The 17,680-nt window shown below is 37.8% G+C and overlaps 2 protein-coding genes across 3 annotated transcripts; both read left to right on the top strand.

Moving 5' to 3' along the window:
- The first annotated feature begins 503 nt into the window (after window positions 1–503).
- Window positions 504–7,919, top strand: LOC125254499 (extracellular calcium-sensing receptor-like). The gene is made up of 6 exons (XM_048169131.1): window positions 504–1,009; window positions 1,224–1,518; window positions 1,772–2,557; window positions 2,722–2,940; window positions 3,256–3,379; window positions 6,941–7,919. Exons 1-6 carry the CDS (start codon window positions 786–788, stop codon window positions 7,852–7,854), a joined length of 2,562 nt encoding a protein of 853 aa, XP_048025088.1. The 5' UTR covers window positions 504–785; the 3' UTR covers window positions 7,855–7,919.
- A 144-nt stretch (window positions 7,920–8,063) lies between these two features.
- On the top strand, window positions 8,064–16,772 carry LOC125254498. 2 transcript variants are annotated; one of them, XR_007181677.1, is made up of 3 exons: window positions 8,064–9,393; window positions 9,481–16,593; window positions 16,681–16,771. XR_007181677.1 is itself a non-coding variant. In XM_048169130.1 (2 exons), exon 2 carries the CDS (start codon window positions 10,105–10,107, stop codon window positions 16,204–16,206), a length of 6,102 nt encoding a protein of 2,033 aa, XP_048025087.1. In that variant the 5' UTR covers window positions 8,064–9,393; window positions 9,481–10,104; the 3' UTR covers window positions 16,207–16,772. The 2 variants fall into 2 exon arrangements, 1 of the variants encoding a protein (XP_048025087.1); XM_048169130.1 differs by having other exon boundaries at window positions 9,481–16,772.
- Window positions 16,773–17,680: the final 908 nt, after the last annotated feature.

Genomic DNA, 17,680 nt, shown 5'->3' with positions numbered 1-17,680 from the left:
CTGATAGCCTACTTTTACATGGTGTAAATAGAATCTATCGCTATTTTCACCTAGTGTAAATAGAATATACTGCTATTTTCACTCAGTGTAAATAGAATGTATTGCTATTTTTACTTAGTGTAAATGGCATCTATTGCTCAGAAAATGTGCTGTTTACACTTAGTGTAAATAGCATCTATTTGTTATTTACACTTGGTGTAAATAGCATCAATCACTATTGGCATTTAGTGCAAATAGCCACTGCCATATTTTTTTGCCTTCTTGAGGATTAGTACATTTTTGCATTCCATTTTTTTGCAATAGTTTCTTCAATTGTCCTGAGTGTGAAAGGATGAATCTCAAGATTAAATATTATTTAAAATATTTTTAGAATAAAAGCTTGAGTTTAAACAACTTTCTGCAACATTTACTCAATATGATATGATTTACAGAAAGCTTTACAGTCATTTTTGTGTCACCGAAACATGGAGTCTGAAATAGACAAGACAAACCTCTTAAAAGCAAATGAAATGGCAAGTCAGATGAAATTTAAAACAAAACTTGTTTTCCTCATTACATTTCGTTTTGGGTTGACAGATGACCTTAAAGAAGAAAAGTGGTGTTTTGAAATGCAATGATACACTTATGAGACACATTCTCTCACCATGATTAACTGATATAAAATAGTAACCACACCCCCTTTCCTGTATGGAGTTACAACATACAACAGTAGTGGTTGGTGGATATATAAAACATGGCTTAATGCTGACCTCACATTTGGAGTGGCTGCTTGCCTAGCAGAAGAAATGCATGTTAATCTTTTATTGACAGTGGTGTGTATTACCGGGCTCTGTCCTGCTGTGTGTGGGGTTAATTTAGGCACCTGTATCCTCCAAGGTGACCCTCAGCCCCCTGCTCTCTTCAAGGATGGAGACTTTATTATTGGAGGGGCTTTCACCATTCATTACTATCTGAGGACAGAGATGCACACCTATACTAGACGGCCACAACCACTAGAGTGCATTGGGAGGTTAGAGTTTGACAAAACTAAATACAATCCTTAAAACAACAGGGTTGAATGGGCTCAATTAATTGTGCTGAAATCATGTTCATAAATGTCTTTTTTATGTAAACTTTATGTAAACTGTGTTAATGAGAATCATACAAGCAGAACTTTCACTACGGGTGTTTATATTTTATTACAATTTATTATAATAGAGTTTTTCATTTGTGCTTTTCAACAGCATGGACTTCAGGGAGCTGCGCTTTGCTCGTGTCTTACAATTTGCCATCCAAGAGATCAACAACAGCTCTGATCTCTTACCGGGCATCACATTAGGGTACCATATATATGACTCTTGTGCCTCTGTACCAATGGTAATGAAAGTAGCATTTCAACTTGCCAATGGGCTAGATCTGGTATTTAACGACACTGATTCCTGTGCAAAATCTGCTGCAGTTCTTGCACTAGTTGGAGAATCTGGTTCCACTGCGGCTATAAGCACTTCAAGACTTTTCGGTTCTTTTGGAATTCCACAGGTGCATGCTCTATATTGCTATTTCTTGATCTTGTTCTTGAAATGTTGGCACTGTGACAATGACAATGTGAAAATACTTGTAACATCAGACACATTTGACATTTGTGTCAGGGCAGATAGTACACATGTAAATGTGATTTTAAAGTATGGATTCGAGTAATGAAGATATTTTAAATGTTCTTTCATGTTAAAGAAAAAAATAGCTTTTTTTTCTTCTTCTTCTTTTTATTCTTCTTCTTAACGGTGCTCTATAGGTGAGTCATTACGCAACGTGTGCATGTCTCAGTGACAAGCGGCAGCATCCTACTTTCTTCAGGACCATACCCAGTGATCAACATCAAGCAGCCGCACTGGCACGGATGGTCAAGCGCTTTGGATGGACGTGGATTGGGGCTGTGCGCAGTGATTCAGACTATGGAAACAATGGCATGGCATCATTCCTGAAGGCTGCTGTGGAGGAGGGAATCTGTGTGGAGTATTCTGAGGCCTATTACAGGACCCAGCCACGCAGTAAACTAAAAAGAGTCGCAGATGTCATTCGTAGGTCAACAGCTCGTGTAATAGTTGCCTTCATGTCCGTTGGTGATATGAGATTTCTCCTAGAAGAGCTGAGTCAGCAGCCTCCCCCTCCGATGCAGTGGATTGGCAGTGAGGCGTGGGTTACAGACCCACAAATGCTGCGGTTTAATTTGTGTATTGGTGCCGTAGGCTTTGCAATCCCGCGGTCTGTTATCCCGGGTTTTCGTAACTTTCTACTTGACCTCTCTCCAGCGAAGGTGCTGAAATCTCCCTTGCTGACAGAATTCTGGGAAAGCTCATTTAGCTGTAGTCTAAAACAACAGACAGGTTATTTTACTTCTATGCCTGCATGTAATGGCACGGAGGATCTACGCGCGTTACAGAACCCGTACACAGACACGTCCCAGTTGCGGATCACTAACATGGTGTACAAAGCCACATATGCTATAGCTCATGCCCTCCATGGCATTGTCTGTAACGAAAAAGGATGTGGCAAAAACATCAAAATTGATCCCCGTAAGGTAAGATTTCTCATCTTGGAACAACTTAACTATTACAACTGAAATATTACAATACATGTAGGCCTGCTATAAAATATCTATATAACCACACCCAATATTTCAGAATTCCTACTGATTATTCAGCAAATTACCACAATCTGAGTTTTTTTATGCCCATCATGCAGGTTTTTGATCAGCTCAAACAAGTGAACTTCACCAAAAATAATTATTCTGTTTCATTTGATTCCAATGGAGACCCTGTGGCCACCTATGAACTTGTGAATTGGCAGCTTCAGGGAGGTTCAGTTCATTTTGTGACATTGGGTCAATATGATGCATCCCAGCCTAAAGGCCAAGAATTCAGTCTAAGCAGAACTATCATTTGGTATGATGGCAGTGAAAAGGTATAGCTACAATTTGATGTCTATACATCAGGGATGGGCAGCTTCAGTCCTGGAGGGCCACTGTCCTGCAGAGTTTAGCTCTGACCCTAATCAAACACCTGAAGCTAATCAATGTCTTCAGGATTACTAGAAAGCTGTAGGCAGGTGCAATTTTGATTGGTGTTGCAGCTAAACTCTGCAGTAAAGTAACCATCTAACTGAAGTTGCCCATCCCAGAATTACATTATAAATATTTATAAATAATTATAAATAACATGCAGTAACCATCCTTGGTTAATGTTTGACCTTGATGCTCTGTGTTCTTGTCACCTGCAGGTGCCCGTGTCTGTGTGCAGTGTGAGCTGTCCTCCAGGTACTAGGAAGGCTGTGAAAAAGGGAAGGCCTGTCTGCTGCTATGACTGCATTACCTGTGCAGATGGAGAGATTAGCAATGAGACAGGTTATTTTTATTGGACATTCTTGAATTAATCATACATAGTACTGGGTCAATGCCATATGAGAGTCTAAGATAAAGAAAATGATCTTGTAAAAATGTTTTAAAGATCTAGCTTAAAAGACATGCAAAGTTCTTAGAAATATTTGCTTACACTTTATTATTTGTGTCCTAGTCACAGTGTATTTATACAATTATAAGCTAAGTGATATTAATTAACACCATACGTACTATAGAAAAGGTTAGCATTTGGTTTAGGATTAGATGCTCGTAATTATTCATACTTTACCATTATTTGTACAGTAAGTAGAACATGTAAAACAAGGGCACTGAAAAATATTGTCAAATAATTTTATACCATAATATTTATATTTAAACTGAGAAAAAATAATGAAACAACAATCAAAAAGTAATTATATTTCCTTTACAGCTTACAAACATGTGATTTAATACATGTTTGTACATAATCTCTATTTTCAAAAACGTAAAATATATTTCTCAAGGTAGTGTTTTTAACATTTTTTTTTAATATAATGAATTAATAATTTATAAACATCATTAAAACATTTTTATTGATACATTTTTTAAAATTATTTATAATGTTAGTAGCATTTAATATTTTTTTTCTACGTTTTTTCTCATGGTCATGACTTCATGTTGAGGGAACGATATCTGTTATAGCCACGAGTTAAATGTGTAAACAACCTGTGTGACCATAGCAACCTGGAGTTGTCAGAAATGGATAGGCCTATAAAAACAACGGGACAACGGATTTAGCCTTGGGCTACAATCCGGTGTGTTTACATTCATGTACTATCATGTCTGTCCATTAACACACACTGTCCCTATCAAATAAATAAATAAATAAAATAAAACATGTATTTTTAAGTAAGAATGACAAAATAAGGGCGGAATTAAGAAATGATTATTTTAATATATTATAACCTATTGTATTGTACACAATGTTGCCTATAGACAGCATTCAAATGAAATTTGTTATTATCAATAAATGATAAAATAATATGTAACCTAAAATAGTTTAGGCCTACAAGAAAACATTTTTATCCATCCCATCTCACAGCCTTTTAAATCCATTCACTGATTGTGTCATTATTAGTATTATTAGTATTATTATTATTGTTATTATTATTATGCCTATTAAACCTAAATAAAATTAAATATGTTAAATTCCACTAAAGTGAACCTCCTGTAAAATTCCAGTGCATCTTCTTTTAACATATAGCCTATTGATAATAACAAATTATTCAAACTTCATTCTAATACTTGCATGAGGGGCTACAAATGAAAACAGACACTCATTTATTGTCACATAGGCTACTGTGTTATTATAGGACTATCCATTTCTGATAATTGCAGGTTACTATGGTCGTGCAAGCATATAAAGAAGTTGTGGCCACGAGAAAAATATGTCCTCCCTCATCATAGGATCTTGAGGCATCCCATGGCCTCGACATAAGTATGTTGTTACCTTGAAAAAATGATCTTGTGGCAACAACTTATCACAGTCCCATGAGTTAAAGGGTTGGTTTACCCAAAAATTACATTTCTTTCATTAAGTAGTCACCCTCATGTCGTCCCAAACCCTTAAGAACTTTGTTCATCTTCGGAACACACATTAAGATATTTTTTGATGAAATTTGAGGGTTTCTGAAGCACACATAGGCAGTAATGTCATTGCACCTTTTGAGGTCCAGAAGGTATTAAAGACATTGTTAAAATAGTCCATGTGACTACAGTGGTTCAACCTTAATGTAATGAAGCAACGAGAATACTTTTTGTGCGCAAAAACAAAACAAAAATAATGACTAACAATTTAAACTGTAGTCATATGCAGTTGACGTAGTGAACACAGTTCAGCGCTTCCATGTTTACATCCGAATGTGGGCTCAGTATTGGTTGACACTGTACACACAAGCAGCACGGCGCATGTGTTTTTGCACACAAAAAGTATTCTTGTTGCTACATAACATTAAGGTTTGACCACTTTAGTCAGGTTGACTATTCTAACAATGTCTTTACTACCTTTCTGGACCTCAAAAGATCCAGATTAACTAATAGTGGAAGTGCTGATACAGGATCATATTTAGATCTACTCTCACTGCATAAAATGTTGCAGGAATGAGCACTGTAGTCAATCGCACCAAATAATCCACAGTGAAATATACAAAACAAATAATTCTATACACTCTTAAAAATAAAGGTTCTTTATTACATTTGTAACCGCTCCATTGTTGCATTGGAAAAATGTTAACCACCTTATTCCAACGGCCCATGACGCTTTGCGCAAATTATGGGTGTAACTCCTGTTAAGCTGTAAACAGTCAGTGAAAGGCTCACTCTATGAATGCAATAATGCATTTTTTTGGAAAAACCGTGATTCTTTCCACAGCAATAACAGACAGGTTAAATATAACTGTAGTGAAATATATCTGTATTATGTAATATATGTTGCCTTAATAAAAAAGGTTAATGAACTGACAGAATGACACTGAATTTCAAAGTGATTTCCATCATTTTTTACCTGTAAAAACAAACCTGGAAAGAGATGTGAGGATTTGAGGAGAAAATGAGAGATTCTTCATGCATTCCAGTGAATTATTAATAGGATATTGTAAATTATATAAGGAGAACAGACCACACATGTGTAGTATGTTGTAATTTTTCATACTATTACAGCGGAATGCAAAGGGACTAAAGAAAATAATCATGAGGATAGAAAGCAGCGACTGAAAAGAGCTCTTGCCGTAGTATTCTTGTTATAACATGTCACGTTAAAATACCAAGTGTTACGTTATTCTTATGATGTCTGAAAATAAAACATAAAAGAAAAATTGACAGCTTATTCAGTCAAACTGATGGTCAGGAATAAGGTGGATTTATTATCAAAATGTTCTACACACTAAAAATTGGTTATTTTAAGAACTGTTCTCTGAAAGGTTCTTTGGGGAATGGAAATGGTTCTTCTATGCTATTGCTACGAAAACCCCCTTTTGGAACCACATTCACATAGTTGAAAATAAACAGCCCCTTTCCTTACATTAGGATCCTTTGAAAGGTAATGTTAACTTGATTTCAATAAAAGTTGTTTTTGGACTAACAATGAAGTTGTGAGTTCTGAAACATATGTTATATATATATATATATATATATATATATATATATATATATATATATATATATATATATATATATAGAGAGAGAGAGAGAGAGAGAGAGAGAATACAATGACCTCTTGTACATCAAAAGATTTAGGATTTTTTTTTTTTGTTCAATTCATGACTCCTTTAAAAATTTGTAATCATTTTAAGAACATGCTCATTAAAGAGGAGGGTTTTATTCAAGTCATTGTATGTTTGAATTACATTTGAATGTATTTTATAAATAATTTATAGGACAAAATTACCTTATGGGTTGTTTATTCCAAAACAGTGTATACAGTGTATACAGGTTATCAGACTACACTGTTTTAGAATCTCTCTTATTCCTGTGGTTCATGAATGACTGTTGGGCACTGATGTTTTTATTTTTTTATTTTTTATTTTACAGATTCTTTAGATTGTCACAAATGCCTTCCTGAGTACTGGCCTAATAATAAGAAGAACATGTGTCTTCCTAAACCAGTGGAGTTTCTATCCTGGAATGAAATCCTTGGGATTATACTGGCTGCTTCCTCTATTTCAGGCTCTTTAGTGGCTTTGAGTATTTCTTGGGTGTTATACAAAAACAGAGCTTCTCCAATAGTAAGAGCCAACAACTCAGAACTAAGCTTCCTGCTGCTCTTCTCATTGACTCTGTGTTTCCTCTGTTCACTTACTTTCATTGGTCGGCCCACTGAGTGGTCCTGTATGTTGCGTCACACAGCGTTCGGGATAACTTTTGTCCTCTGTATCTCCTGTGTTCTGGGGAAAACAATAGTGGTGTTAATGGCCTTCAAAGCTACACTTCCAGGAAGTAATGTTATGAAATGGTTTGGGCCTCATCAACAGAGACTTTGTGTTTTTAGTCTCACTATTGTACAGGTTCTTATATGTGTGCTTTGGTTAACAATATCCCCACCCTTTCCCTACAATAATATGCAACACTACAAAGAAAAGATCATTCTAGAATGCAGTTTAGGATCAGCTATTGGTTTCTGGGCTGTACTAGGTTATATTGGCTTTCTAGCTTTCCTTTGCTTTATCTTAGCTTTTCTGGCCCGGAAACTGCCTGATAACTTCAATGAAGCTAAATTCATCACATTCAGTATGATCATATTCTGTGCTGTTTGGATCACATTTGTTCCAGCTTATGTCAGCTCTCCAGGGAAATTTACTGTAGCTGTGGAGATATTTGCCATTTTAGCTTCAAGCTTTGGTCTGATTCTCTGTATTTTTGCTCCTAAGTGTTTCATTATTGTATTTAGGCCAGATCAGAATACTAAAAAACACTTAATGGGTAAAGTATCAACAAAAGTCCACTAAGACACACAACTCTTTTATATATCAATCATTGTTAGATATCATACATGCTATACTGTTATTTAAAACATTTAATACCCAAATCTGTGGAACTGTAGTTTATTTCTACAGTGATTTTGTGAACTGAAACATTTTTTATTATTATATTATTTTATTTTGTTTGTTTATTTGATTTGATTATTAATACATTCTATTTTGATGTAATAACACCTCTGAGTGATTTTTCTTCTTCTTTTGAATAGAGGTGAATTACATACTTTATTACTAGTTTTACTATTAGTTGCCATTGATTAAATTAGCTTTACTTTAGTTATATCATACTTTAATAGAAGAAAGGACACTTGAAGTGAACATCGCTCAAAAGGTGAAGAATTTATTGAGCTTGAACTCAAGCAGCTGTCTCTTTCACAGTCAAAAAAAGTGCAACACACTGTAAATGTCAGTAATGGTGTTCAGTTCGAACCGGAGTCAGACCATGATGCCTGCAGAGCCAGAGAATATATGCTGCATGGAGACAGAACAGCTATAGTTTAGTTTATTAGTAGTACAAGCGTGTTATAGTGGACCCCGTCCGAATGATGGCCAAAACTTTACTGATAAGTTTTATGAATTTTATTATACAGTGCCCTCCACAAATATTGGCACCCTTAGCAAATATGAGCAAAGGTGGCTGTGAAAAAAATGTGAATGTGCAATTCACACTATGAAAAAATGTTTTTCTCCAATACATGTTGGCCACAATTATTGGCACACCTACAAATTCGTCAAACCAGTGACGTTCTGCTCATGTCACGGTCAGCCTCTGAAGTCATTCTCTCAGTCCGAGTGACCAGAGACTCTGGTGGTCTTCCACTATTCATAGAACCAAGGTTACACCAGTAACCGGCGTTCTATTTCATGGTTAAAGACCGCCAGAGATGGTCGAACATAGTGGAAGACGAATACAACCAAGTCACGAGGACTACACCAATCTAAACGCTGTCTGACAACACAGCAGAACTGACAAAAGGATGATGTGTAAATGCATGAATAAATCATTTACAAAGCTTTCTGCATCCCCTAAAGTGTAAACTATTCTTCACTTGTAAATGTGTTATATATCATTTATAGACCTTTCTTACCTGTTACAAATTATTTGTATATGTATACAAGTCATTTATAACACTTTTTGCATCCCCTATTCTAGTGTAAACTATTCATCACTTATAAATGTGTTACACATCATTTGCAGATGTTCCTGTTTGTTACTGCCACATTTGCGTTTCTATTCATTTTCTGTATTTTATTATTATTACCGTTAAGTGCCACTAGGGGCGCTGTAGCTTAAGAGCGAGCTTCGTATGCAGAGAAGAGGTTAATAAAGAAGAAGAAGCGAGCTCTCTAGAGAAAGAAGCGATCTCTCTAGAGAAAGAAGCGATCTCTCTAGAGAAAGAAAGATGCATGACTAAAGTGTGGTCACTAAGCTAATAAGAGAAATAAGATCAACAAAAAGAAGAAGAAAAAGACTTAAACTAATTCCTCTCTCGGTACTCAGCCAACGAGGTATGTTTTGTATGTTGTATTTGTCAAAATAGTTTTATCTGTTAGTTTTCTTTCTTTAAGCTAATTATTGTTTGTTCTGTGCTTTAGTTTTCACGGTGTGTTTATGATCCTGACTAAGCTGGATTCAATAAATCCATCAGTATGAGAAAGCCACTTGTGTCTGTTGGTACCTGGAGGAATTACAGTGAAAACTCGTACTGATCTGCATGCGGGTGGAGGTGAGGCGGCATGATCAAAGGAGCAGCAGTCTTGCCACAGCGTGATCGGCACGTGAACAGAGCAGGGAGCGCGCACGGGACCAAAGCACACGATTTGAAGAGCAACACTTTAAGATAAGACAATAAGATTTGTGGACACTCATAAGTTAAGGGTTTGTCTAAACAAGGAAAACAAAACACAAGTTTATGGTTGATTAATCAAACTGTGAAAAGTGAAAGTAACGTTTTGCTATTCCTAGTTTTGTTTTATTGGGCTATTTGTAAAATTCTGTATTTTATGTGAACGGTTTAAATGTGAATAACTCTTATTCGAATACGTTTTGGGTATATTTAAGTTGACAGTAATTTAAGTTACATTCATATTACTGCATTAAGATTCAGTGTTACATTTTTATTTTATTCTGCCTTTATATTTTAACTGCCTGCAGTACAGGGATGACTTTTAGTTAACGTAAAGATTTTGCTGTTTAGTGACAAGTGACAAGACGTTAAAATGACTGATCCAAATATACCACTAAATAGTGCAGAACCCCAGATGCAGTCTGAAGAAACCCAATGTACTGATCTTAGTGAGCAGCAAGAATCAGTACAACTTAGAAGAAGTCAGAGAGTGAAAACACTCACAGAAAAGGGAAGAGAAATGCAGGATGAGAGGATTAAAGGACTCCAGCAAAGATTTAACTACAACTATGAAAAGTGGAGAACACGTGCAAAAGCATCCAAGTTACCCCTCTCTCAAACAGAACCCTTGAATAAAGACATACTTGAAGATATTATTGGTGATGTTAGAGGTCTTTGTGCAGATGTCACAAAAGTTTATGAAGAGTTACGTAAGCTCACCCCACCGGATCAGGAGTCACGTCGCAGAGTTGATCTGTGTGTGGAGATCTCAGGTTTCCTCGTGAATAAAGCAACCAGCCGATTGGAAGGAAAAGAGGAACAAGATTGGCCGGAAACAGGCTCCCTCTTTCAAACTGTAAGCAATAAGTCAAGCTCCTTCAACACCACTAAGAACTCATCTGAGCATTCACATAGATCCTCTATAAAACGTCAAGAAGCCGCAGCAGAAGCAGCAGCGAGTCAAGCTGTTCTCAAAATATTAGAAGAACAAGAAACGGAACAGCAAGAGATAGAAAGACTAGAAGCTGAAGTCAGGAAAAAAGCAGTAGAACAAGAAACATTGATTAGACAAAAGCGCTTAGAAAGAGAGACAGAAGAAATTAGATTAAGAATGCAGAGAGAAGCAGACGAAGCAAAGTTTAAGGCTCAACAAGAAGCAGAGTATGCAGCTCTGCAGAGAACACTTGATGAAAAGAAAAGAAAAGTACTGCACCTGGAAAAGGTCAAAGATCTAAAGGCAGCACAAGCAAAGATGCAGGTTTATGACCAAATGAGTGCAGTAGAAGCGCAAAAGATCGATGTAACAAAGATTAACAACGAAATGAAAGTCGCTGAACATGTAAGCTTCCCATCTCTGCTTAAACAAGTCATACCCCAAGCTGCAGTCACTCCTACAAGTGATGGTACATCAGATCTTGTTAAAGTGCTAGCAAGTGCATTAAGTGCTAGCCGTATCCCTGTTCCGGAACCTACTGTGTTTTCTGGGGATTCCTTAAGTTACAGTGACTGGAAGCTGTCATTTCAAACGCTGATAGACCAAAAAAATATCCCAGACAAGGAGAAAATATTCTACCTTCGGAGATATGTGAATGGACCGGCTAAGAGAGCGGTTGAAGGATATTTCCTGCTTGGAACTGAATCTGCATATGCTGCTGCCTGGAAGATTCTGGATGAAAGATATGGAAATCCATTCACAATCGCGAAAGCCTTTAGAGACAAACTGCATGCATGGCCCAAAATTACTTCAAGAGACAGTTTCGAACTAAGAGACTTTGCAGATTTCTTGCGCAGTTGTGAAGCTGCTACAGCTCACATCAAGTCATTAGAGATCTTGAATGACTGCAATGAGAACCAAAAGATACTTTCCAAACTTCCAGACTGGCTTGCTGCTAGTTGGAACCGCAAAGTTATTGAAATTGAAGAACAAACAAATCAGTTTCCCACTTTCAGCCAGTTTGTTGAGTTTTTATCGAGAGAAGCCAAGATAGCCTGTAATCCTGTTACATCTTTACAGTCACTTAAACAATGTGAGCCTAACAAATCAGACAAACCGAAGCTTACAAAACAGAAAGAAATTGGAGTTAAAACCCTGATGACAACTTCACAAGAAAAGATACAACTGGTATGTGTATTCTGTAAGAAACCTAAGCACAGTTTACACAAATGCAGAAGTTTTCTGGAAAAGGCTGTGTCAGACAGAGTCAGCTTTATTAAGTCAGAAAGGCTATGTTTTGGTTGTCTCAAACCAGGCCATCATTCGAAGAGCTGTACCAACCGCAATATTTGTGAAAGGTGCAGTAAAGGGCATCCGACTTGTCTTCATGAAGATAGAGTTAAGGACAAAGGAGAACAAAGGCAACCAATAGCTAATCTAAATCCAAGCAACGATAGGTCAAGTCAAAGCGACCGAGTTCAAGAACAAGTTACAGCCATGGCTACGACTAACCGAGTTGCAAGTCAAGAAAATAACACACAGACAGCTGCAATCATTCCTGTGTGGCTTTCATCTTCCACAAAACACAAAGAAGTTCTTGTGTATGCCTTACTGGATTCGCAAAGCGATACAACCTTTGTTCTCAGTGAAGTTGCAAAGTTACTAGAGACAAACCAAGAACCTGTTAAATTAGAACTGTCTACTATGTCTTCCCAGACTACAGTTGTTCAGTCCGACAGACTTCAAAATCTTCAAGTTCGTGGCCTTTACTCAAGTAAAAGAATCACTTTACCTCCTACATACACACGAGAATTCATTCCAGCTAACAAAGCTCACATTCCAACTAATGAAACAGCCAAAGCTTGGCCACATCTGGAACACCTTCAATCAGAAATCGCACCTTTGCAAGATTGCGAGGTAGGATTGTTGATCGGATACAACTGCTCACAAGCTCTTCTGCCGAGAGAGATTGTGTCAGGCAAGGAAGGCGAGCCATACGCTCAACGCACCGATCTTGGTTGGAGTATAGTTGGACAAACCAATCACTGCCTGAACTATGGAGATGCAATTGGAATTAGTCATCGCATTATTGTCAAGAAAGTCATCCCAGAGCTTAAGCCTTCTCTAAAGCTTCAGAACAAAGTCCACTATGTCAATAGGACAACAGTAAAGGACATCACCCCTTCGGACATTATCAAAGCACTTGAAGGAGACTTCTCTGAAAGAGCCATTGAGGGCAACCCTGTATCACAAGAAGATTTAAAGTTTCTCACAAAACTCAAAGAAAACATCACACAAAATGAGAGCGGCCACTATGAGATGCCACTACCGTTTCGTGACGAAAGACCCACATTACCAGACAATAGAATATGTGCAATGCATCGCCTAAAGTGTCTTGAAAGGAGATTAAAGAAAGACAAATCATATTACAATGATTACACAAACTTCATGGATGACATCATCTCAAGAGGAGATGCTGAAAGAGTCCCTGACAAAGAGTTGAATAACACTCCTGCATGGTATATCCCACATCATGGGGTTTATCACCCACACAAACCCGGAAGAATCAGAGTAGTATTTGATGCCTCGGCCAAGTACCAGGATACTTCTCTCAATGACCACCTCTTAACTGGTCCTGACCTGACAAACGCATTGGTTGGTGTTCTTTGTCGTTTCCGCAGAAGTTCTGTCGCATTCATGTGTGATATAGAGCGGATGTTTCACCAGTTCCATGTCACAAAAGAAGACCAGGATTACTTAAGGTTTCTTTGGTGGGAGAAGGGAGATTTGGAAGCATCACCATCAGTTTACCGTATGAAGGTCCATCTTTTTGGAGCAGCGTCTTCTCCAGGCTGTGCCAACTTTGGCCTGAAACACCTTGCTGCCCAAGGACAAGGTCAATTCAAAGAAAACACCATACACTTTATACAGAGAAACTTTTATGTTGATGACGGTTTGGCAAGCGTTCCTACTGAAAGGGAAGCCATTCAGCTCATCAAAGACTCAAGAGAGCTCTGTTCCAAAGGAAAGTTAAGACTCCACAAATTTGTGTGTAACAGTGAGAGAGTTATGTCCACTATTCCAGAAGAAGAGTGTGCCACAGTGAAAGACCTTGACTTGTCTTTAAGTTTACCACGCATTGAAAGAGCTCTTGGAGTTGAATGGTGCGTCACTTCAGACACATTCAAATTCAGAGTTCAAGTCAAGTTGAACCCCCTTACAAGAAGAGGTTTACTTTCTACTGTCGCCTCCATTTACGATCCCCTGGGGTTTATTGCACCGTTCGTCCTCTTGGGAAAGCAGATTCTTCAGCAAATGTGCAAGGATAAGGTTGGGTGGGACCACGAGCTTCCAGAGCACTTAAAACCCCAGTGGGAATCCTGGATTAAAGACCTTCCAAGTTTAGCTAACATGCAGATTCAAAGATGTTTCATTCCTACAGATTTCGGTCAGGTTAAAAGCTACGAGCTTCATCACTTCGCAGACGCCAGTGTCAATGGATATGGTGCTTGTACTTACCTGCGAGCCATTAACCAATCAGATCAAGTCCATTGTTGCTTGGTAATGGCCAAGTCAAGAGTCACACCTACTAGTGTCACAACTATCCCTCGACTCGAACTCTCAGCAGCAGTTGTTTCAGTTAGAGTCAGTGATCTACTCAGGACAGAACTTGAAATCCCATACGTTACTGAGTTTTTCTGGACCGACTCCACCGTTGTTCTCGGCTACATAAATAATGATGCCAAAAGGTTTCAAGTCTTCGTAGCGAATCGGATACAAAGGATCAAGTCAAGCACAAAGCCAGAACAATGGGCGTATGTCGCATCAGAGCAGAACCCTGCAGATTACGTTTCTCGAGGCTTAACCGCAGAACAACTGAAGTCCTCTGAATGGTTTGAGGGGCCAGCATTTCTCTGGGAGAAGAACATTCCTGATAGAGATGTTAAGGTGGGAGAGATCAGGGAAAATGATCCAGAACTTCGCAAAGCCTCTGTGTATACCATCAATGCAAAGGAAGAGCAAACCATTTTCAGCAGATTTGAGAAGTTTTCAGAATGGTCCAGATTGATAAGAGCATTTGCAATCTTGAGAAGAAGGGTCAAGGAACACAAGGGTGATATACAAAGGATCAAAGAAAGTACAACTTTGGAAGAAAGAAAACAAACAGAACTGTTTATCATCAAAATTGTTCAAGAGAAAGCTTTCGCAGAAGAGATAAAGAGTCTAAAATCAAAGAAAATAGTCTCCAAGACCACAAATCATAATCTGTACAAACTAAGTCCGTTTCTGGACGAAAAAGGAATCCTCAGAGTGGGTGGACGTTTGGGTCAAGCTGTACTACACCCGCATGTAAAACATCCAGCCATACTTCCCAAGGACAGTCATATTTCAACTTTGCTGATCAGACATTTTCACACGAAGGTTCAACATCAAGGTCGTGGAATGACTATGAATGAGTTGCGTGCAAATGGTTGGTGGATTCTTGGGAGCAGCCGTGCAGTTTCATCATACATCTTCAAATGTGTCAGATGTCGCAAATACAGAAGGAAAACGGAGCATCAAAGTATGGGAGATTTGCCAGTAGAACGAACTGAGTCTACCCCGCCTTTCACTTATGTTGGGATGGATTGCTTTGGACCAATATACGTCAAAGATGGACGAAAGGAGCTCAAGAGATATGGACTCATACTAACCTGTCTATGTTCACGAGCCATACATATTGAAGTAGTAGACGACCTGAGTACAGACGCATTTCTAAATGCTCTGCGAGCATTTATTGCAATAAGAGGAAATGTGCGTCAACTGAGATGTGATAGAGGAACCAATTTCATTGGGGCCCAGAGAGAACTCGCAGATCTCATGAAAGAAATGAATCAGGAGAAGGTAAAAGCGCTTGGATGTGAATTTCTCATGATTCCCCCTTCGGCAAGCCATATGGGTGGAATATGGGAAAGACAGATCAGGACCATCCGTAGTGTTCTTTCAGCCATCCTTGACCAGTCAGCAAAGAGACTCGACAGTACATCCTTGAGAACCTTGTTGTATGAGGTCATGGCGATTGTCAACAGTAGGCCACTTTCCATCGAGCATTTAAGTGATCCAACAGGTCCTGAGCCATTAACGCCCAATCACATCCTCACTATGAAGTCAACCATTGTTCAACCTCCTCCAGGAGAGTTTATGAAAGAAGATTTGTATCTTCAAAAAAGATGGAGAAGAGTACAATATTTAGCCAATGAGTTTTGGATTCGTTGGAGGAAAGAATATTTGCTCAACTTGCAACCAAGACAGAAGTGGAATGTACACAGAAGGAATCTGAAGATAAATGATGTAGTGCTTCTACAAGATGACATGGCACCACGTAATGAATGGAAGCTTGCCAAAGTCACTGATGTCTATCCAGGAACTGATAACAAAGTGAGAAAGGTTCGACTTTTGGTTAGTGAAAGGACATATGACAAGCATAGTAAACTTGTGACTAAGACAGTCTCATTAGAACGACCTATTCATAAGGTTATTGTTTTGCTAGAAGCAGACTAAGGGTTTGTGTTTATTTTCATGTTCAGTTTGTCAGACTGAGTGTAAGTCATAGAAATCCCACAGTAAGAGTTGTGAGATTGGTGGGAGTGTTACTGCCACATTTGCGTTTCTATTCATTTTCTGTATTTTATTATTATTACCGTTAAGTGCCACTAGGGGCGCTGTAGCTTAAGAGCAAGCTTCGTATGCAGAGAAGAGGTTAATAAAGAAGAAGAAGCGAGCTCTCTAGAGAAAGAAGCGATCTCTCTAGAGAAAGAAGCGATCTCTCTAGAGAAAGAAAGATGCATGACTAAAGTGTGGTCACTAAGCTAATAAGAGAAATAAGATCAACAAAAAGAAGAAGAAAAAGACTTAAACTAATTCCTCTCTCGGTACTCAGCCAACGAGGTATGTTTTGTATGTTGTATTTGTCAAAATAGTTTTATCTGTTAGTTTTCTTTCTTTAAGCTAATTATTGTTTGTTCTGTGCTTTAGTTTTCACGGTGTGTTTATGATCCTGACTAAGCTGGATTCAATAAATCCATCAGTATGAGAAAGCCACTTGTGTCTGTTGGTACCTGGAGGAATTACACTGTTACATTATCATCTCACTCCATCACTTTACCCAAGCCTAAAATTTACATTATTAAAAAAAAAAAAAATCAACACTCTGCCACCGTTTAACCAGCACTTAATCATTTAATTTTTATTTTGTTTTTCATGGAACCGCTCCTCACCATAACATGAAAACGCACCATAAACTGATAATAAACGTAGTCCATTATTTCGTGCATTATTTTCAAGTCTTCAGAAGTCGTAGGATGCCATCGTGTGAGGAAAAGATTCTTATAACCTAATATAACCATTATACATTAATAATCGTATCAATCCGCCGTTTCATAACTTTCAAATTAAAATTGGCGCGTCTTACAATACGACACAGGTTTGTGGCAGTAACGTCAAACCTCGCTCCTTATTGGCTGTCACATGTGATTTGCGACTACCATAGAGTGTTTGCGACATGACGAATTTGAGAAGCTGTGTTAGTTTCAGCGCGACGCTTTGGAGGATGGAAATGCAGATCAGAGGAATGCTTGCAGCGATTAAACACTTTAATTTTTTTAATTAATTTAATTTTTGTAATGTTTTAAATAAATTATTGTGACTAACGTACATGTATCTGTAACAAAATGGTTATGCTTAAGGTTATAGGGTGGAGTAGGGAGCTTAAAATTATACTTTTTATACAACAGTATATCAACTAAGATAACAGTCACTGTAAATATATCTATATTGCGTTTTTATTTTTGTGAAGTGGCTAAAAAGTGGTCATGTTTAGGTATAAGGGGTGAGTTAGGGGCTCAAAGTAAAATATAGTATATAGTAATAGTAAAATATATTTGCATAAAATATCATAATTTTTATATAAAAATATATAATTTAAATATCGGGATTCGTATAGATTTTTAGATCCTGTAACTGAAATATATACTTT

Source organism: Megalobrama amblycephala, linkage group LG19 (genome assembly GCF_018812025.1).
Source record: "Megalobrama amblycephala isolate DHTTF-2021 linkage group LG19, ASM1881202v1, whole genome shotgun sequence".
Lineage (NCBI taxonomy): Eukaryota > Metazoa > Chordata > Actinopteri > Cypriniformes > Xenocyprididae > Megalobrama > Megalobrama amblycephala.
The sequence above is the reverse complement of the archived record's forward strand: the minus strand, read 5'-3'. Positions and strand labels throughout refer to the sequence as shown.